The following is a 20,341-nucleotide window of genomic DNA, read 5'->3' on the forward strand; positions in this document are numbered from 1 at the left end:
TTGACAATAATGGTGGGTTTATACAATCATTATCAAAAATCATTAAGAAATATCCAATAGCAACAGTGGTTTATTGCACGTTGCTAACCAACGAAACCATCCTGAGCTTCGTGAACTAATGATAATGATTGTATAAACCCACCATAATATTCATTTTACCAGTAGTTTCACAAATGTTTCTAAAGTACTGTTCTTTTGTTATCAACAGTATGCAAAGGAAAAAGCATTATACTGCACTTGCCAAAAACATTGTTCAGTTCTTGCTTGGTTGTTTACATATGTTTACTAATATTTTCAAGAAGAAACTTTTCACAGATAAAATTTGCCTCTGCCTATCTCATTATACACAACAAAGTACATAATAGCGCTTTGCGATCTTATACGTCAATTTCAAATGGTAATTTTGTGAGTGTAATTACTTTTTTAAAATTTAAAGAAATCTTAAAGAAATTTTTTATTTAATGTGACTGTAGGTAATTCATAGATTCAATTCATCACATTTTATGCAAGGGCTGATCTGTCAACTGTGAAATTATAAGGTCCTGGATGTCTTTACAATGCAAATATTTCGGATTTGTTGCTAGTAGTTTTTATAAGGGGTGTATCACGACCATTGAAATAAAAGACTAACGGCCGGTTGCAGGAAAGCGAATTATAATCAAAATCCTACATTATTTGCCAAATCTGAGTTTAAACAAGATTTTTGACATTTGATTGCCTGCATACTGCAGTATAAAGCCAATCAAATGTCTTAATATCGGATTAAACAATAATCCTGGATTATTTTTTTTTGTGCAACTGGCCGTTAGTCTTTTATTTCAATGATCACGACATATGCCAACTATCTATACCTTGAAAAGGAGGCCTTGGAATATTTTGAAAATTTGTCCATGTACTAATGCCAACAAGAGGAATGCATCTAAAATATTTTTGGTGGCACTTTTGGTTATACCGGAAATTGATGTGAATCTGCATATTTAAACGCCATATTTCATTTTTAGATTCTAAATAAAATTCTATGTACATGCCTATAACTATATTTAATCACTTTCAACATATTTTTATGTAAAAAAAGACAATTGCAGCCCAGATCATAGTTACCAATTTTTTTTTAAAAAGCACTTATTTCATTTGGGCTGGTTTCCTTTTAGATGAGGTTCTGATTTAGTGGACTGTGTTGGATGTTTTGATTATAACTACAGTAGAGTAGAACCTCGCTAATCCCAACTAATTGAGACTAGAAGTTGTTCAGATTAGTGAATTGCTTAGATTAACAAAAATAACAAAACAATATTTTGAATTATTTATTGAGAAATAAACAGTTACAAATTGTACAAAAATGAATCTTGTTAGCGAGGTAAATTTTTTTTAAGAAACCCTTATTGTTATAACGGTGTCTTATTCAGCACAATAAATAAGGGTTATTCCGTATAAAGTAGGTACTCTATTCCAAAAATTTTCAGTTTTTGAAATATTGGTTATTTCATATTTTTTCTATTGTAAGAGTTGTTAGTTGACCACGACTGATCCTCATGGCTGCGAAAAAAAGGAAAGACCCAGTTATAAAAATAGGAGATTTTTCAATTCAGTTTTCATACAGAAAACATTGACAATTGTCTTAGGCTGCAAACGTCATTTTTGACAAAAATTAAAATGTCAAAACCGCCTAAAAGACATTATACATACATGAAATGTACGTTACCTAGAATATAAAAAGGAAATAATATATGGCGTGTTCCATTTAAAATAAGCAAGTTTGCATCAACTTGAAAATATGTTAGATGAATTCCTCGTTATAGTAGGTACATTGCTAGATTTTCAAAATATTCAGAGGGTTTTCGGGATATACCTATGGGAAAAAATTATTGCGGATCTGACTTAATAAGCTAAAAAGAAACCCAATAAACAGTATGACATATAATTGCTACTATCAATGTCAACACATTGGTAAAGTTTGTCTCTCTCACACTCATATACCTAATGCTTATTGGGTTTGTTCATAGCTTATTATAAGTGAGACTCGCAATCAATTTTTTTCCATAGCCATCATTCGTTGCTGGACACTATGCAATTGGTGTAATTTGGCATTTAAGTTCTTTTCTTAATCGCTTAGCACTTACTTATTACCGAGATGTTGACCTGCTTACTATTAAGTGGTAAATAAAGGAACGACACCAATGATCAGCTGAAGAGCTGAAGTTCAGTGATTAGTAAAGTAACACCTCTTAATTTTTCAAATATGTTTACATACAAAATTCTATTCAATTTACAATATAACAAAATGAATATGATGCAATACTAAATTTGATATAGTGATGATCCTTTCTGACTTTTTTTACACGAATATCTGTTGCTACGTATCTTACTTGTGTCTTACATTACATTTAATCTTTAATTATTGTTAGGTACATTAAACGTGCAATTTGTGCTGTTGTTTCCTATAGCAAGACGCTCATAAAGTCATAAAGGAAGTGCAAAGCTAGTAAACTACATCAGACACATGCACAATTTTATGAAATTATTAATTTCAATTTTGACAAATAAACTGGTTACCTAGTGATGTACACCATACCACTTCGATCATTTCGGTTTATTCTGTTCGTTAATTTCTTAGTGCATATTATATTGGTTGCATAATTTTAATTTCGATCGCGCAAAAAATGTTATAAGCACGTCGAACGTTAAGGGTTACCGTTTTCAGACAATAATTGGAGTCGTCGCTTCGCTCCTCCTCCAAACAATTGTCTTCGAACGGTAAAAATCCCTTACCGTTCTCCATACTTAATATACTATTGTTGTCTCCTTTAATTGCAATAAAAGAGAAAAAGGTCTTTTTTTATCACGTACCTATCTGCAATTTTTACTGTTTTTCTGTTGTAGTAAGGATGATTTTGTGAGACAGGGTTATTTTCGAGGTTATTTTCAAAATGAGAGATCGCACATATTTTACGTGCATGACTGTCTATACTGTAATAATAATAAGTAATAATAATAATAAACTTATTTTGTAAACCAATCTTTAATAAATTACCTACTAGTTTTTCCACTGTCTTGACCAAGTTGTGAAATACCTCATTTCATGATGGGACTTGAGGCATAGTAATATTGAATGTACAGGGTCCGGCAAAATGATCTCCCACATTTTGCACCGCCACTGTGCCAGAATCACTGAAGAGAGGGGGAGCTTAGTGTAGTCGGTTGGTAGCTCTGGCCTTGCCATTTCAGTTGTCAGTCATGAATTGGACGGGTGAGCATCGTGCCTTTGTTATTGAAACGTTTATGAAAAGTAACGAATCTGTGATTACGACGCAAAGAACATTTCGTACTCACTTCGCGCTTGGTAGACATGGTCCAGTTCCAGATCGCAAAACAATACTGTTGTGGGTTTAAAATTTTAGAGTTACAGGTTCAGCCTTAAAAAGAAAATCAACTGGTAGACCCAGAAGTGTCCGGACACCTGAAATTGAAATTGAGTGATGGAAACTTTCAGAAATCAGCTTCGAATGTGTATCGAAAAAAATGGTCGCCATTTGGACTCTGTAATTTTCAAAACTTAATAAAAACAAATGGCATAGCATACATTTTCAGTTAATAAAGACAAAATCTATATAACATTTACAATGGCGTTTTTATTACAGATTAAAATGTGGGAGATCATTTTGCCGGACCCTGTATGTGCATCAGATAAGAATTGTGACTGTTTTCAACAGTTTTAAGTATAAAACGGAGATGTCTGTACCGCCATTGGAGACAAATTTATTATATTGTTTGAGAGCACTGCCATGTGTATTTACCTACACTTCGACAGTGCTATCAGACAGCAACTCGCGCGAGAAATCTTGCTAAAGTATTCTCGCATGCGGTAAATCGTGTCGTTGTCTCATAATGTATACAAACGCCCTAAACGGGAACAGTACATCATCGAATTCGGTAATTCTATGGAAAAGCAATGGCAATAAGCCCGACAAAGATTCCCCCTCTTCAACGGAAGGTAACAAAATGCTTTGTAATTATCGGAGCGGTTTCAATTTATACTGTACAGGAAAAACAAAATATATATACGGTGCGGTAAACTTAATGTAAAAGCAAAAATTCAAGGATCTGAATGCAAAAATAACTTTACGGAAAAGCTCAAAATTGTACGGTACGGTTTCGCAAATATTAGAGCGATAAATTAACGCACTTACCTACAGCAAACAAAAATGGCGAAAAGATCTTACGTTTCGGCACAGATAGGTATACGGTATATCTGTGGTTTCGGTAAAATCCAAAAAGATCATATTTCATAGTGCGATTTCTATTTATCTAGATTCTAGCTAGTGCGTCAGCTCGTTCGCCCGTAAGTATATTATATGAAAGCAGCCAAACGCAATACGCGTTTTACGAAAAGCCCTAAAAAGTAACGGGGAAACATTTATAAAAATAAGTAAAACAAAATGTGTTTAAAATCATTTTAATGTAAATTGCTCGACGTGTTGCAATATTCTTAAAACATCATCATTATCAATAACCTCTCGACGTTTTCTTCCAGAAGTCGTTGTGGTGGTTGTTCCTAGAGTTTGAATAAGATGCTAAAATTGGAATTTGATTAATTTTATTTTCTGTTCGATAGTTTATTGAACTCACCATGACAATTTTAATTAAGAACACAGCGAATGTTAAAAACCCAATTGTAATTAATGCACTCTCATTTGATGGAAAGTCGACGTGGGAATCATGATCTTTAAAATCTCTTGCCCCTCTTCCCTCTGCCTTTTTCGTACCAATTTGTGAAATTCGTTTTTCTAAATAACCAATAATCGATTCATTAGCTTTAATTATTGTTACTATAGTGCACTTACCGATTTCAATTAGCAGATGATCTCGTAAATTTTGGAGGACGTTCCATTTGCTCTCTTTGTTTTTATGCGCGTTTTTCATTAAATCGTATTGAACTCTGCTTAAATAGGGAATAAAGCTGGTGTAACTGTATTCGTCATTTTGTATTAAGTCGTCAAATCCACTACGGTGTGCCAATAAATTGGGATTCAAAAATGTGTCCTCAGTTAACCCTGAATTAGTCACATTGGAAACAATTTTGGGTTTTGTGCTAGTCGTGGTTTTCCTTTTCTTGGTACCTCTTTGGTTTTCGCGAAAAGAAACAGTAACCGTTGTTGGTACAACTTCGGTATCTGGCGATTTATTACTGGTGCTACTATCGTTATAATTATGTCGGTGATTACTTAAATTTGTTTTTTGGGTGGGTTTAGCAATAAAGGGCTTGGGAAATATCGGCCTTTGGGTTGTAGTAGATGTCGTTGTAAAAATTGATATAGCATAATCTACAACAATTTAAGGGAGAACTTTCGGATAATAATCGTTTTTAAAAGCTTACCCATCTTTCTAGTAGCACCCTGGCTCATAACTATCTGCTGAGGAATTTCGATCCATTCACACATACATTTTGCATGTAAAGTTAAAATTATTAGTACTTTATACATCTTCGATCTAAGGTGTAAGTATACTGAGCAGTGACAACCAAAATGAACGCACAAGTTAAAAATGCCTACTGTTATAAAGTACCTTGTGCAGAAAATTATTTAGTGGAACTAAACGCTCATGTTATTCTACATAAAAGCGCATTAGGTGAACGGATTAATGAAACTGTAACTGTATCTGCAATTCCAAAAGTACGAGGATAATTAAATCACCTAATTCGCCACCATTAAATAAAATTAGAATCTCCCGAACCTCAAGTAATAACAGGGCTCCCAGTGCGGACGGAGTCTTCTCCAAAATTGTTAAGCGCTGGTGCGATAAATTTTTTAAAATATAAGGATGAGGAATGAAATATGTTAATTTCTATCAAATTGAGCGCGCAGTTTTTTCTGTTCCCGGTTCACTCAAAGTCCTATAATTTTGTTCCTGTTGAACTAGCATCCTGGCAATCAATAGCGCCCGTTCTTAATGTCCAAATTGCCCGTACATCAAATTTCAACACAATCGGCCACTTTGAAAAAGAGTTATAGCGCACGGACGGACGACAATACAAAACTATAAAGGATCTGAGGATCATTAATAATAACGGAGCGAGCCTCCATCGACCACTCTAGTTCGTTATTCAGCATAGTGAAACACAAGAGATTGAGTAATAGAGCGAAAAAAAAACATCTAGTAACTCTCAAAATTTGCGGTTCTTTTCTGTTTCTTAAAGCTACAACACAATGAAGAATGAAACTAAAAATATTAACACTTTTTAGACTCTGTTGTAGACTCAATGAAGTCTGAATTGCAGTCCAATTCCTACTATCGCGCTTAAATATAAGATGAAAAATAATCTGCTGACGAGTACGCTAAGGAATGGTACATTCCGAACCGCATACTCGCCAAGCTTGATTTCCTCGTGATCCACGTCATCGAGGTCATTTCGCATTAAAGCTTCCTTGTCAACCGGTGGCACCTACAATCAACTATCAGCGCTCAAATAACTGAATGAAGCATACATCACTCTCAATGAGCAGGACTCTAGCAACAATTCCACCAAAGACTTTGCGAGCCGTGGACTCTATAACTTTCAACTTTTTGCTCCTCGAGATGACAGTGACTGTCGTTTCAGAAAGTAACCCGAAACAAACAGTGTACAAACTAAACGCGTAAAATTGAACTGTAACCCAAGACGTTACCCTAACCAAACGCTTCCCATCAACTCACCAATTAAAGGTGCCCCTCTCCCCGTTCCACTGAAAAGGCACAAAAAGTACAGGAGGTAAGAGGCCAAAATCAAGAGCAGGAACCCGTTGAGGTACATTCTCTGTTTACTTCCGTTTGGTAACGAAAATTGCGCCAGCACCAGAAGGGCGTTCACTAAAAGTGTGCTAGTTACCATGGAGCTCTTGACTCATCCAAATGTACTCAACCGACAGATGGTGCTATGACCACCGAGCTGTAGGGGTTCGGGTTCCTTGCCATCCTAAACGTAAATTTGATGTCGTAGTAAGCCTCAGGGCAGCAAACGTACTTTGTCGAAGCAATCGCTGCGCTTGTATCGGTAATCTTCCAAGAGTTGTGCAGAAGGAGATCGCTTAACTGAAGATTCAGATGAATATTTCGGTTGCATTAGGCGTTACACTCACGTCAATATGTGCCTCGTTGTTGTAAAGCCCTAGCTCGATTTCTTGACCGTGGTGCACCCAAGACCCATACTTCAGCTCGCAAGACTGAGTATCAAACGGCCAGTTACGTAAGTCAAACTCGCAGAGAACGGTCTGTTTCAAAGGCGGCACGTGTAGAACCTCCCCGTTCGGGTAGACCAGTGCGTGCGACAATCCGAAACGAAGCAGAGGTTCGCCACCTGAAGCACTACCCGAAAGTGGTAGGTACGAATTGCCTAGAACATCTCACCTGTTGTAGAGATAGAGGTCGGGATGCCACAACTCGTGGTCTGCTATTCTTAAAACGGAAATGTTCCCGTAATCTTCCTCCTTCCATTTCAATTTTTGATCGTACCAGACCTGAAATGGCGAAAATCAACTGCGTTCAAACTATTATACTTACCATCCGCATCCAGGCGTGAATAGTTACTGTAGATCTCCGTTCGTCAGTCTCGAGGTGTAAAATACTCACGCCAAAATTCACCTTCGTCGTGTTGAAGTGCTCTGTGGGACGCGAAAACCTGTCATAATTGACGAAGAGGTCCTTCTTCAGCTTGTCTTGATCGGTCTCGTTCCACAACTGCACCTTACCACTTGCTGAAATCGGAGAATTGTACTGTATGCAACTCGGAGAACGCACGTACCAATCGGGATCATGTGGTCGAAGGTGAAGTTGTCGAAAAATACACAGTCTGCATAGTTAAAGACCAAAACCAGTAGAAGCACGATGTTAGAGCGCATATCGGTAACTGACGATGTTTAAGATCTAAGTGATAAATTGTTCTCATTGACATAATTGGCGTAAGACCGTTGGCATTCGTCATAGAGGTCTATTTTTGGTAACTGTTTAGAAATCAAATCTACCTCAGTAATAACAGGATACAATGGCCCGTATGAATAAAAATAAGTAAATGCTTTCAAAGTAAATACTCGTAAGTGCTCCTTCGCACTGGGCGACTTAGCAGCGCTTTTAAGCAGAAGGACAGGACGCAGTGCAGCGCTGCTAAACAAACCAGTATAAAAGGGCACTTACGAGTATTTACTTTGAATTTTGCAAGTAAGGTAGATGCACCAAAAGCGGACACTTTAAGATTGATTAGTCAATGTAGTTCTGATAAAAATCATTTATGAGACAAACTATATACCGTTGGGTTTTAAGACATTATAGTTTCCCTTAAAAAGTCCCTAATGATGACCTTTTTCGGTACCTGACCCCCCTTTGCTCTTTGTTGTAGCTGCAAAAATAATTTATTTAAAATAACAAAAACTCGGTTTTGTGAAAAACGTACTTAATTTTTTATTATATAATTTTAACGTTAAGGAAAATAATTAATTTTCTGTGAATTCAGTAAAGTTTTTCATTTCTTCTACGAAAAAGATACCTCTAGAGTTTTTCGGCTTAGGTGGTTCTATAATCATTACTACGTCTTGTTCATCGTACCAGATTTGGTCTTCAATATCAGGCCAGCGCCATCCTCTTCTTCCACATTGGACCATTGCGGAAACAAAATACTCTTCATTCCGAGTTTCAATAACTTTACCCGGAAAGTATTTTCCGTCGTACTTGACAACCACGTAATCCAAAGGTTTTGGTTTTCCCACCCTTAAATTTCCTCTTATTTGGCTTAAAGGCACATTATCCTCATCGGTTGATTCGGATTTGTCCATTTCCTTTTGTGTATTCACCACAACTTTTTTTTTGACTTTGTTATTGTCTTTTTTCTTAGCCTCTAGTTTTCTTTTTTGTTCCAGTTTATCAGCTTCCATTTTGGCTTTTTTTCTCACTTTTTTTTTGCTATATTCCTGCCACATTTGACTTGTTACAACACTGGGTATTTTTTCTTTAGTTTTCTTATCTGTCGCGGGTGTTGACTCGGGCCAGAAAAGCGCTCGCTTAAAAGGACTGGGAACTATTGGTCCAGTTTTGGTGTTGTCTAATTTCTCGGAACACTTCATTGGCGATCGGTGTTCTAACAATGTCAGGTTGGGTTTTATAGGCGTTATAATTTGTACATCTAAAATATTAATTTTATTTTTGGAATCCAGTGGTGGTTGATTTACATTCAGTTCGGGTACTTGGGAGGTATTTTTAAAAGAATCGTGCAGCTGAACGTTGTCATTATCAGCATCAGGACAAAGTGAAGGTGAAGTTATTTTAGACGGGAATGGGTGTGTTATGGTAGTGATATTTGGGTTTTCAGCAGTTAAGATGGTACTATCAATTGTTTCATTATTGCAAACAGGATTTCTAATATTATTTTCATTTATTAGTTCAATAATTAATGTCGTCTTCAAAAACAATTTCTGCCTCTTCTATCATGTTTTCAATAGTTTTTGTAGGTAACTAATCCGCAACTTTGTTTCATTTTCTTCCAAATTTCAAACAACGATTTATCTTCTATTCGACCACTCCACTAGTTCTTCAGGTAGGTGCTCTTGAAAACTATTAAGTGTTTCTTGGTCTATAAAAGATTCCATAAATGCAAGTCTGTCTATGTTATCCGTTTGCACGATGTCTTCAGATTGTTTAGGTGAATTAGATCGATCATCATTTTCTGGAAAAAAATTGCTCATTACTTCGGCATCCCGTGGAAAGAGTCCACATTTCTTAAATCCATTTTGAAGGATCTTTGGAATTACCCGATCTTTAATAGCAGCATCTAATAGGGGAGCAAAATCTCGTCGTCTTAATGGTTCATGTTGATTTTGAAGCCTCCATGCGCTGACTTGCTCTTTCCATCCAGACTTCAAAGTACGAAACACAGCTACATCCATTGGTTGTAACAAATGTGTAGCATTTGGATACAAAGCCACCAAAATTATTTCATTTTCTCAACAGAATTTGCTAAGGTGGTACGATAAGTGTGAGGAATGTCCGTCTACGAAAAATATTATGGGAAATGAAATATTTTCTCTAGCCCAAGGATAAAAGACGTTTGCTATATAACTATAAAAAGTATCTGAGGTCATCCACCCATTTTCGGAAACTCCTATTCCCCAATGCCTTGGTACGCTAGCAGAGAGGTCGGAAGGAATTCTTTTATATCGAAAAATTATCATTGGTGGAGCCAAAGTTCCCGCGGCATTTCCATTTAAAAGTACAGTAAGACACTCCTTTTCATTGCTATTTACAGTTGCATAAACTGTCTTATCACCTCTTAATGTTAAAACTTTATTTCCTTTTGGATTTAAAAAAAAACGCCGACTCATCGGCATTAAAGATACGAGTGGGATCTTGTAAGACAGTTGTTAAGCCAGCAGTTTCTAAAAACTCGTAGACTTCAATAAACCATCTTCTAATTTGTATTTTTTTACAGAAGCTCTACTCGTGGTTCAATTTTGAGGCGTTCTAAGGGCCGGTTGTACAAGTGTGAAGTTCAGGGATGGTTTAACTAAACTACGCCCAAGTTTTGAGCGTAGTTTTCGTTTAACCTCGTTGTACAAACTGCGTTCAAACTTCGTTTACCAAAACCACAATTTTCTGTTGTTGGCAACGTGCAAACATGCGCATAAAGAATTAATTGGATATTTGTTGTGAATAAACTTAACCTTCAATCAATACTAGTTTATTTATAACGATGTGCTCTAACGAAAAAAAAGTGCGTGCAGCCAATTTTACCGCGAAAGAAGAGGCAATATTAACCAGTTTAGTAAAACAATATGAACATGTCTTAGAGTGCAAAAAAACAGATGCGGTTACGAACCAACAAAAGACCGAAGCCTGGTCAAATGTTGCTCGGGAGTTCAATGTAGTAAACGACAGCCACCGTAGTGAAGCTGTGTTAAAAAAGAAGTTCGAAAATCTAAAGAAAAGGGTGAAAAAGAAACTGTCTGAAAATAAAACGTATTCAATGGGAACTGGGGGTGGTCCTTACAAAGACACCCCATTAAATGACACCGAAGAGGGCATTAAAGATATACTTGGCCCAAGAGCAGAGGGATTTCAATCACAATTTGATGGGGATGCTAGTAAGTAAAAAATGTGTACATTATAAACAATTTACATACATTTTACTACTTCCAGTTGAAATTGAAATACCAGAAACAGACGACCTGCAAGTTAGTAATGGTAAATAAGGACTTCCAAGTGTGTGTGTGGTTCAATATTGTTTCGTTACAGAGATGATAGTAGAGTTTGCTAACGATCACGACTACAGTTCGACCGTAAAACCATCTGCAACAGATGATATCGAAAATAATGGTAGTATACGGTACTGGTCATAAAGTATTAAATCTAAGTTCCTTCTGAATTTGTAGGTGATAAAAACTGGAAAAAGTACACACCTAATATGCTTAAAAGAAAAAAATCAGCTGCGCTTTGTGTAAACACCACTGGTAAAATCACTTTCAGAAATGTACTATAAATACTAATTATTTTAAAATTTTAGATACATCCCAGGGTGTTATTAACAAGAAGATTTCGCAGTGGGCAGAGGCTAAAACAAAACTGGAAGAGAGTAGAATGGAAGGTGTTTTGGAAGAACAAAAAGTAAAATTAAAACATACGGAAGAGGAACATAAGTTAAATTTAGAAATAAAAAAGACAAAATCTGAGTTCGAACTAGAATGTATGAAAGAAGAACACAAATTAAAAATGGAAATTTTGAAGTTACAAAAAGATATGTTATTAAAAAATGTTAAACAATAAGTTTGTTCGTAATATACACTGTACACTATGCTAAGCGATTAAAGTATTCGTGAATAAGGTGATGACGTACAGCATTATTTAGTCCATTGTTGTAATATGGAACATTTTCCACTTCGAAATTTATTTCAGCAGCTGCAATAGCTTCTTGTTCTTCCTCATTTATGTCTGGCAGTGCATCATTAAAGTTCCTAGCTATATTATGTAATACTGCAGTTGCAATTACTATAGCCTCGACCTTTTCTGCGCGTTGTCGAATCCCAAATGACAATATGGGAAATCGGCGTTTCATCACACCAAAGCACCGTTCTATTGGGTTACGTGTGCGTATTTGGGATTCATTGAATAAATTTTCAGTACGAGTGATCGGATTTCTTAGAGGAGTAATTAAATACGGCTTAATAGCATATCCTGCATCTCCAACTAATAAGTACCCTCTAAAGTCTCCATTCTCAAATTGATTTCTTATTTGAGAATGTAAAAATATTGTGCTATCATGAGATGACCCAGGCCATCTGCATACAATATTTTGAATCCTCAGGCTTGCATCACAAACAGCTTGCACATTATAAGAAAAAAAATTTTTCCGATTTCGAAAAATCTCAGCATTGTTACCGGGGGATATAATCTTCACATGGGTACAGTCAATAGCACCAATGCATTTGGGGAAACGACTAATCATGTAAAAGCCTCTACTTCTTTCTCTCATTTCTTCCTCTGTGGTAGGCATTTTGATAAAAATGCGGTGTTGACTGGCAATGGCTCGACAGACTTTTGTAGTAAGTCTGCTTGCAGTAGATTTATCGATGCCAATAAAGTCGCCTGCAACTGACAAAAAGCAGCCAGTTGCTAAATACCTTAGTGCCAATAATACCATACACTCGGCACTTACTGCAAAGTTTCTGTAACGAAATTATACGATGTGGTTGGGTGGTAGCTACACTATAGGGTCGTTTTTATACCTGTTTGTGGGATGTGATATTTCTTCTTGTATTAAATCAATTACAAAACGAACTGAATCTTTGGATAACCTAAATCTATTTAAAAATTCCTTATCATTCCACTTTGTAAAGTGGTTATCTCGGTGCCTATATATCTTTGCTGCTCTTCTGCGTCCAATTATATTAATTACTTCTAGGAAATCTTCATCATCTGTTAGTGCATGCAACTCCATTACAATTTGGAGGGTAACAGCATTGATTATGTTAATCAATGGTAACAGGTATTACATAAAATTATAACCTAACAAAACTAACAAATCGGTGACTATGCGCAAAGAACCAAAACTAAGCTTAAACCAACAAAATCGGCTGCTTAAATAAAACAAAACTTAAGTTGCGTTTAGTTGTTGAGTGAAGTATGTACAACACTCTAAAAAATTGAACTGTGTTTAAACTCAGCTTAATTCTTAAACTCTGCTTAAGCTATACTTGTACAACCGGCCTAAGCCTTAGTTCGGGATGTCGACGTAAAAATCCTTCGTACCACTTTCGGCCGGGCATGTTATTTTTGAAGTTTTTTTTAAGCTCTTTGGCTAGTTTCGAAGCACTGGATAAAAAAATGTCTTTGGAAATCGGGAACCCACTTTTTGCCATAGATGTTATCCACGTAACAAGAAGATCCTCTTCAGTTTTTGAAAAAATTGTAGCAGGCCCCATTTTTCTAGACTCCGGATTAATACCCTTAAATTTATAAAGTAATGTCGTTTTGGGAACCTTGAATGTCTTTGATGCTGTCTTAACAGGCATACCACTTCTAACTGCACTAATTAAGAGCATTTGTCATAGAGCTTTCTGGATACCCCAAAATTTTTTTGGTGGCCATCTGTGAAAAATTAAAATTGACTTTATATCTAATCAAACTAAGTACAAGTAGGTACTTAAGATGTTTTTTTCCATGGAATTAAAAATTATATTGAGGGGTCAGGCATTGCATCTGTATTGTACGTAAAGGTGACACAGGGGTCACCTATAGGACATTATCTATTTATAGCTATTTTTTAAACAGAGATACAAATATTAGGTTAAACACATTAAAATAAGACATGTATATATATTTATTCGTTTGCTCCTATAGATGACCCAAGTGTTATCTACTAGATCAATGCATTTTATTTTGTTCCTAAAGCTGACCCCCCAAATATTTTCAAATTTATAGGTTAGAATCGTATTTCCATTAAAGATTATCTAATTTCATAGTCTCAAAATAAAATAAACGCAAGAAGTAGGATTTATAATGAATTAAAAACGATATAAACACTCTTTTGTGCACTTACCTTCTAAGCAAAATCACTATTCCCTTGATAAAATTTAGGAACGCCAAAATAGCGGCAAACGATACTGTAACATAATCTGCCATGACAGTGCAGTGTTGCCAAAAGATTTTAGACAATGCGTCGTCCTTCTGCTTAGAAGCGCTGTTTGAATTTTGCAAGTATGAGCATTTGCTTACTTTTATTCATACGGGCCATTGTACCAAACAATGTAAATTACTAGAAACTTTTTATGGTTTTACGTTCTCTTGATTCTTTTTTTTTATTTTAAACGGCAAACGCGACCAGTTCATAAAGTAGTGCAGACACATGTTCGACTGAAGGGGCAGACGCGGAAATATCAAATATTTTAACCTGCTGTGCAGTGTTTTTGAGGCGGCACAGCAGGATAAACTATCATGCTTTGATATAGTCGCGACAACCGCGTGTTACCGCTCACGTAGGACACTGCGTGCGAGTGAATACTGATGCACTTGAAAAGATGAAGAATGAGAACTTTTGGAAGCAACATTTTGCCGCTGCACGTCGCGCCTCCAAGCGAGCTAATTAAACCGCTGCGTCGCGAGAAAACAGTTCATGTATTGCACTCTTTTTCTTTTTGATGCGTTCATCCACTAATCATCGATGTGATCTTAGCCAGCTTTTTACATAACGGGCGATCAAAAATGAGTTCCTGTCGAGTCGCCTTTGGAAGTTCAAGTTAAATACGAATTCCCATGCAAACAAAAATTCCAAAGGCGACTCGACAGCAACTCATTTTTGATCGCATTTTATTAAGCAAGCGGATTAAATCTGTCTTGGGGCTTTCAATTAAATTCCATAAATAATAATCAATCATACTTGTGTAATTTGAGCTTGAATTTCCAAGTCTTGTAGTATGCATGTAGCTAAATTGTGATTTTGTAAAGTCACTTTATCCAAATGTCTTTTTAGTGTTATTTCGCATCAATGTATGACCTGCCTGCCAATTAAACATGAATACCAAACTTTAGCAATTTTATTTACAGAAAGTCACTCCACAATATGAAAAAGAGCCAGATTGAGATTATTTATTTCAAATTCAAAAAGCAATCCAAATGTTAATTGGAAAGTTTCATACTTAATTACTTCAATTCACTACATAACATACAAAAATGAAAATACTTGAGCAATTTCATAAAACATTCTAAATAGGTGTAAATTAAAAAAAAATAGTTATACAAAACAAGCCAATTAACATTAAGCAATAAATCTATCGCGAGGAAAGCGGTCTCCAACAGTCGCGTGTTCAGCATACTATCCATTCCAAAATTTTCTCTTCCATTTGGTGGTTTTGTTTCGCATCTGGATTTTCTCCATTTTATCTCGCGTCAAGTCCTTTACTTCTCCCATTTTTTTTCTACAGTAGTAAAAACAAATTGTATGCAACCATGCCAAATTAATTCTCTTCTCCATTTGATGGTGCTGGCCCATAAAACTCAGTTTTCCATTCTCATTCTTTCTACCATAGTTCTGTCAAAAGCTACTCCACTTGGTCGATGTTGGCTAATGTCGAGACACCTCTTCACCATTTGGTAGGCAATCCTCTCTCTCATGTTAAATTCTCTTTCCCATTTGGCGGCGCTGATCCATGTCAAATGGTTCCATTTGGTGGCACTGCCTTGTATTTAGGCAATCTTTTCTCGTCGAACTTCACCATTTGGTAGTACGTACTGTCCCGCGTCGAATCTTCTTCCCCATGTGACGGCGCTGATCCATGACAAATCGTCTTTTCCATTTGGCGACAGTAGTCCATAATGAATCCTCTTCTGGTGGTGCTGTCCCGCGTTGAATACTCTTCTTCATTTGGCGCGCTGACGCATGTCGAATCCTCTTCTCCATTTGGTGGCGCTAACGCATGTCGAATCCTCTTCTCCATTTGGCGGCACTGGTCCATATGGAATTCTCTTCTCCATTTGGTTGGTGCGGTCCCGCGTCGAGTCCTCTTCTCCATTTGGTGGCGCTGGCGCATGTCGAATCCTCTCCTCCATTTGGCGGCACTGGTCCATATGGAATTCTCTTCTCCATTTGGTTGGTGCGGTCCCGCGTCGAGTCCCTCTTCTCCATTTGGTGGCGCTGACGCATGTCGAATCCTCTTCTCCATTTGGCGAAACTGGTCCTCCATATAGAATTCTTCTCCATTTTGGTGAGGTGCGGTCCCGTGGTGGGAATCCTCTTCTCCATTTGGTGGCCGCTGACGCAGTCGAATCCTCTCTCCATTTGGCGAACTGGTCCTCCATATAGAATTCTCTCCTCCATTTGGTGGTGTGGAATCCTCTTCTCCATTTGGTGCGGTGACGCCATGTGAAATCCCTCTCCAATTTTGGCGCACTGGTCCACCATGTAGAATTTTTCTCCCTCCATTTGGTGGCGCGGTCCCGCGTCGAATCTTCTCCATTTGGCGGCGCTGATCCATGTCAAATCGTCTTCTCCATTTGGTGGCACTGGTCCATGTGGAATCCTTTTCTCCATTTGGTAGACAATCTCCTCTCATGTCGAACTTCTCCATTTGGTGGCGCGGTCCCGCGTCGAATCTTCTCCATTTGGCGGCGCTGATCCATGTCAAATCGTCTTCTCCATTTGGTGGCACTGGTCCATGTGGAATCCTTTTCTCCATTTGGTAGACAATCTCCTCTCATGTCGAACTTCTCCATTTGGTGGCGCGGTCCCGCGTCGAATCTTCTCCATTTGGCGGCGCTGATCCATGTCAAATCGTCTTCTCCATTTGGTGGCACTGGTCCATATCGAATCCTCTTCTCCATTTGGTAGGCAATACTCTCGCGTTGAACTTCTTCATTTGGTGGTGCTATCCCGCGTCGAATCCTCTTCCTCATTTGGCAGTGCTGGCGCATTTCGAATTCTCTTCTCAATTTGGCGCCACTGGTCCATGTGTAATTCGCTTCTCCATTTGGTGGCACTGATCCATGTGGTATCCTTTTCTCCATTTGGTAGGCAATCTCCTCTCATGTCGAACTTATCCATTTGGTGGTGTGGTCCCGCGTCGAATCCTCTTCTCCATTTGGCGGCGGTGATCCATGTCAAATCGTCTTCTCCATTTGGTGGCACTGGCCCATATCGAATCCTCTTCTCCATTTGGTTGGCAATACTCTCGCGTCGAATTTCTCCATTTGGTGGTGCTGTCCCGCGTTGAATCCTCATGTCCATTTGGCGGCACTGGGCCATATCGAATCCTCTTCTCCATTTGGCAGGCAATCCTCTCACATGGAATTTCTTCTTCATTTTACAGTCCTGTCCCGCGTCGAATCCTCTTCTCCATTTGTCGGCGTTGGCTAATCTCCTCTTCTCCATTTGGCATGCAATTCTATCCCACATAGAACGTTTACATTTAGTTCCTCTTCTCCATCTGGTGGTGCCGTTTCACGTCCATCATTCTTCTCCACTTGGTGGTGCTAGCCCATTCAAATCCTCTTCATCTGGCGGTGCTGATTCACGTCCAATCCTCTTCTCCATTTGGTGGTGCTACCCAACATCCAATCCTCTTCTCGTCGTTTATGCAAAACCATGCGAAATTAATTCTCTTCTCCAATTGGCGATAGCCCTACGTTGAAACTTCTCCATTTGGTGATGTTGACCCATGTCAAATCCTCTTCTCCATTTGGTGGTTGCTGGCCCACGCCAAATCCCCTTCTCCATTAAGCGACGCCGTCCCATGTCGAATCTTCCATTTGGTAGTCCTGTCCCACGCCGAATTCTGTACTCCATCAGTCACCTCACTTCTTCCTTGTCAAATCTCCGCCGTCGAACTTCTTACCAGTCCATGTTGTCTCTTCTTCAGGAAACTAGGGTCGAATCTTCTTCCATTCTTCTCAATTGACCTCTTCTTTGGAAACCATTCTCCAATCCAGTTTCATCAAATCGTCTCCATCCCAGACAAATATGTGCCCATTCCTCTTCATCCTTGAAACTAATCCCTCGACGTCGATTCCTCTTCCTACAGCAAAATCAGCATTGCCCATAGGTAATCCAGTTGTTCTAATCCATTTAACAATAAAGCCAATGGGCAGTCGGCATTCAAAAGATTTACGCAAATCAATCAGATTTAAATTGAAACGATCTTCATGTCAGCCAATCATCTTCATTCCATTCTTCTTGAGCATCTTGCGACATCCTTTTCTTCTTCTTCCTTAGTGAATTGTTTCCTCTTCGTTCAAATGAACTGGCATTTTATTTTTGATGCAAATGCTGCAATCAAAAATGAACATTAGGAACACAGTGCCAGATTATGTGCGCCAACTAACCTGATATTTAAGTTGTTGAAACATCCTATGAAAAAAATTTGGTTGAGCATACAAACCTAAGATTTGTAATTCCATTTCTATTGCACGGGACGTAACTCTTCCAATGAAGACTAGGCGGAGGCTTGAAAAAACCATTCCCACATCAGTCGAAATGAGCTAGCTGCAAGATGATACTAAATAAACATGAACAAGAAATGAAAACAACTTACTTGATGTAAAAGTTGATTTTTTCTTCCTATGATTCCAAGAAAAATTGGATCGTTTCAAAAGCAGTTTAGAAGTGATGACTTAAGTACGCCCTTATTTGGTAAAAGTGGACAAATGAACTCACCAGTGAAACACAACTCTTGAACTTCACAAATCACGGATAACTAGCATGCATATTCACAAAGCGTGTCCCACAATATTAGGAAATTTTCACAGAACATTCAGATTTTAAAACCACTATGAAAACAATTCGTTGGCTTACATGCAAACCCTTAACCAGAAATATATGTTAAAGTAACATTAAACATTGAATAGAACAATTACTTTTGAACAATACCAAATACATGCAAAAATCCAATAGATTGTACGGAAAGTATATAAACTAGTGACAAATATAGTTTAAAATTAAAAACACTTTTCCAAAGAAAGCAAGTAAAACGTGCTTGCAATGGGTTAGAAAAGCCTATGTGGAAGCTTCAAGTGTCCTCGTGTGCTCTAGTTTGGCGGTTATGGTCTAAACTTAACAAAGTAATATACATGGTAAAACAATTAGAATTAACAAATAGGATTTTGGTTATAAAAGCCGAAATTCTAAAAAACAAATGGCACATGCTGAAGAAGTACCACGACAGCTTGACAAAGAAACTTTAAATACCTACTAACTTTTCACTATACACTGACCTATCACTGCAGAGTACGTGAGCTCTCGATTATAAGTGAAACTATAATTACCACCATGCAATCTTGCGGTTTTTAACAGTTTTTGCTTCTGTAAAATACAACTATTTCAAAATATAGTGTAGTTACCAAAAAGGTCAGGATGTTGGGTGTTGGTTTCTTCTCCAAATTATTCTAAAGGGAAGATCAAGCCGAAAACTTCTTAAAATCGTAACGAGAGAAAAGTTCAGTTCTGTAAAATACAAGCCCATTTGGAAGATAAGGAAAGGTTACCACGTTAGATGTTCCTAGTAGCGAGTTGGACTCTATTCTACCATTCTTTGGGCCGAAATCATCTTCGACAAACGAACTCGAGATAATGAGCTTCAGAGGGCGGTACAAATGCAGATACTCGAATTTCCTTCGGTTCTGTGAAACAAAATATCCAAATGGAAGAACGCAACCGTACCATGACACTGGTGAAGTGTAGATTGTCTCTATCCTCATAGTGTGCATGTTGGGTTAGGATATTGATGCAGACACGATTTGCTTTTTCTCCCCAATTCCGTCAGTTCTGTAAAATATCATTCCACTTTGGAAGGTAAGGAAAAGTTACCATATGGACACTGCGCGAAAATTTCTGATGCACCGTCTTTGTTGTTAAAAATCAGGTCCTTTTCGTTCAGAGAAATGACGGTGGGGTTTCTTAACCACTTTAGTCCTGTAAAATATACGACTATTTGTCAATAGTGTATTTACCCAATTGAATGACGAGTGTTCCCGAAGTAGATCTTCCAATGGATTTTGGTGCGAAGGAGTTGACAGAGACCGTCTCTTCTGATTTATGGGTCTGTAAAATATAGCAACTATTTGGATTGAAAGGCCAGTTACCCCGCAAGACGATGACACAAGATTTCGTGTTAACTGCTCTCAATGATGATGTTCAGTGTTGGCACTATCACAAGACCCCGAGCAACTCCATAAAAATTGGTAATTGGAAGTAAGGAAACCCACAATAACGACTGAAAGCCGTCGAGTCCTTTTGGAGCCTCCTAGAGATCTGTGATTAACAAATCTTGGATTTATAAAATATTTTGATGTTCCACAACCGGAATGACCGAAATTATTGGTTCTGGAAAATGTTAAGTTAAAC

At 37.7% G+C, this 20,341-nt stretch overlaps 4 protein-coding genes across 9 annotated transcripts; 1 reads left to right on the forward strand and 3 right to left on the reverse strand.

Annotated features, from left to right (window-relative positions):
• Positions 1 to 4,302: 4,302 nt before the first annotated feature.
• On the reverse strand, positions 4,303 to 6,005 carry LOC116181566. The gene is made up of 4 exons (XM_031501942.1): positions 5,375 to 6,005; positions 4,842 to 5,321; positions 4,627 to 4,784; positions 4,303 to 4,571 (listed from the first exon to the last, which is right to left on the reverse strand). The coding sequence occupies exons 1-4, from the start codon at positions 5,478 to 5,480 to the stop codon at positions 4,449 to 4,451; spliced, it is 867 nt and encodes a 288-aa protein (XP_031357802.1). The 5' UTR covers positions 5,481 to 6,005; the 3' UTR covers positions 4,303 to 4,448.
• A 149-nt stretch (positions 6,006 to 6,154) lies between these two features.
• On the reverse strand, positions 6,155 to 14,640 carry LOC116181511 (neuronal acetylcholine receptor subunit alpha-2-like). 4 transcript variants are annotated; one of them, XM_031501914.1, is made up of 10 exons: positions 14,051 to 14,221; positions 8,420 to 9,685; positions 7,775 to 8,365; positions 7,534 to 7,727; positions 7,381 to 7,490; positions 7,113 to 7,338; positions 6,897 to 7,065; positions 6,691 to 6,843; positions 6,483 to 6,643; positions 6,155 to 6,439 (listed from the first exon to the last, which is right to left on the reverse strand). In XM_031501914.1, the coding sequence occupies exons 3-10, from the start codon at positions 7,869 to 7,871 to the stop codon at positions 6,254 to 6,256; spliced, it is 1,296 nt and encodes a 431-aa protein (XP_031357774.1). In that variant the 5' UTR covers positions 7,872 to 8,365; positions 8,420 to 9,685; positions 14,051 to 14,221; the 3' UTR covers positions 6,155 to 6,253. The 4 variants fall into 4 exon arrangements, with proteins under 4 accessions (XP_031357774.1, XP_031357757.1, XP_031357766.1 ...); XM_031501897.1 differs by lacking the exon at positions 14,051 to 14,221 and adding an exon at positions 9,771 to 10,243; XM_031501906.1 differs by lacking the exon at positions 14,051 to 14,221 and having other exon boundaries at positions 8,420 to 9,145; positions 9,192 to 10,243.
• Positions 10,680 to 11,837, forward strand: LOC116181575 (myb/SANT-like DNA-binding domain-containing protein 3). The gene is made up of 5 exons (XM_031501951.1): positions 10,680 to 11,099; positions 11,155 to 11,199; positions 11,251 to 11,331; positions 11,388 to 11,465; positions 11,519 to 11,837. The coding sequence occupies exons 1-5, from the start codon at positions 10,709 to 10,711 to the stop codon at positions 11,776 to 11,778; spliced, it is 855 nt and encodes a 284-aa protein (XP_031357811.1). The 5' UTR covers positions 10,680 to 10,708; the 3' UTR covers positions 11,779 to 11,837.
• Positions 14,641 to 15,081: 441 nt separating the features above from the next.
• Positions 15,082 to 20,335, reverse strand: LOC116181535. 3 transcript variants are annotated; one of them, XM_031501937.1, is made up of 6 exons: positions 18,534 to 20,335; positions 18,325 to 18,484; positions 16,875 to 18,268; positions 16,291 to 16,336; positions 15,641 to 16,175; positions 15,082 to 15,597 (listed from the first exon to the last, which is right to left on the reverse strand). In XM_031501937.1, exons 3-5 carry the CDS (start codon positions 17,396 to 17,398, stop codon positions 15,660 to 15,662), a joined length of 1,086 nt encoding a protein of 361 aa, XP_031357797.1. In that variant the 5' UTR covers positions 17,399 to 18,268; positions 18,325 to 18,484; positions 18,534 to 20,335; the 3' UTR covers positions 15,082 to 15,597; positions 15,641 to 15,659. The 3 variants fall into 3 exon arrangements, with proteins under 3 accessions (XP_031357797.1, XP_031357790.1, XP_031357799.1); XM_031501930.1 differs by lacking the exon at positions 15,082 to 15,597 and having other exon boundaries at positions 15,621 to 16,175; XM_031501939.1 differs by lacking the exons at positions 15,082 to 15,597; positions 15,641 to 16,175; positions 16,291 to 16,336 and having other exon boundaries at positions 16,440 to 16,895; positions 17,044 to 18,268.
• Between the last annotated feature and the right edge of the window lie 6 nt (positions 20,336 to 20,341).

This window comes from Photinus pyralis, unplaced genomic scaffold (assembly GCF_008802855.1).
Source record: "Photinus pyralis isolate 1611_PpyrPB1 unplaced genomic scaffold, Ppyr1.3 Ppyr1.4_LG1, whole genome shotgun sequence".
Lineage (NCBI taxonomy): Eukaryota > Metazoa > Arthropoda > Insecta > Coleoptera > Lampyridae > Photinus > Photinus pyralis.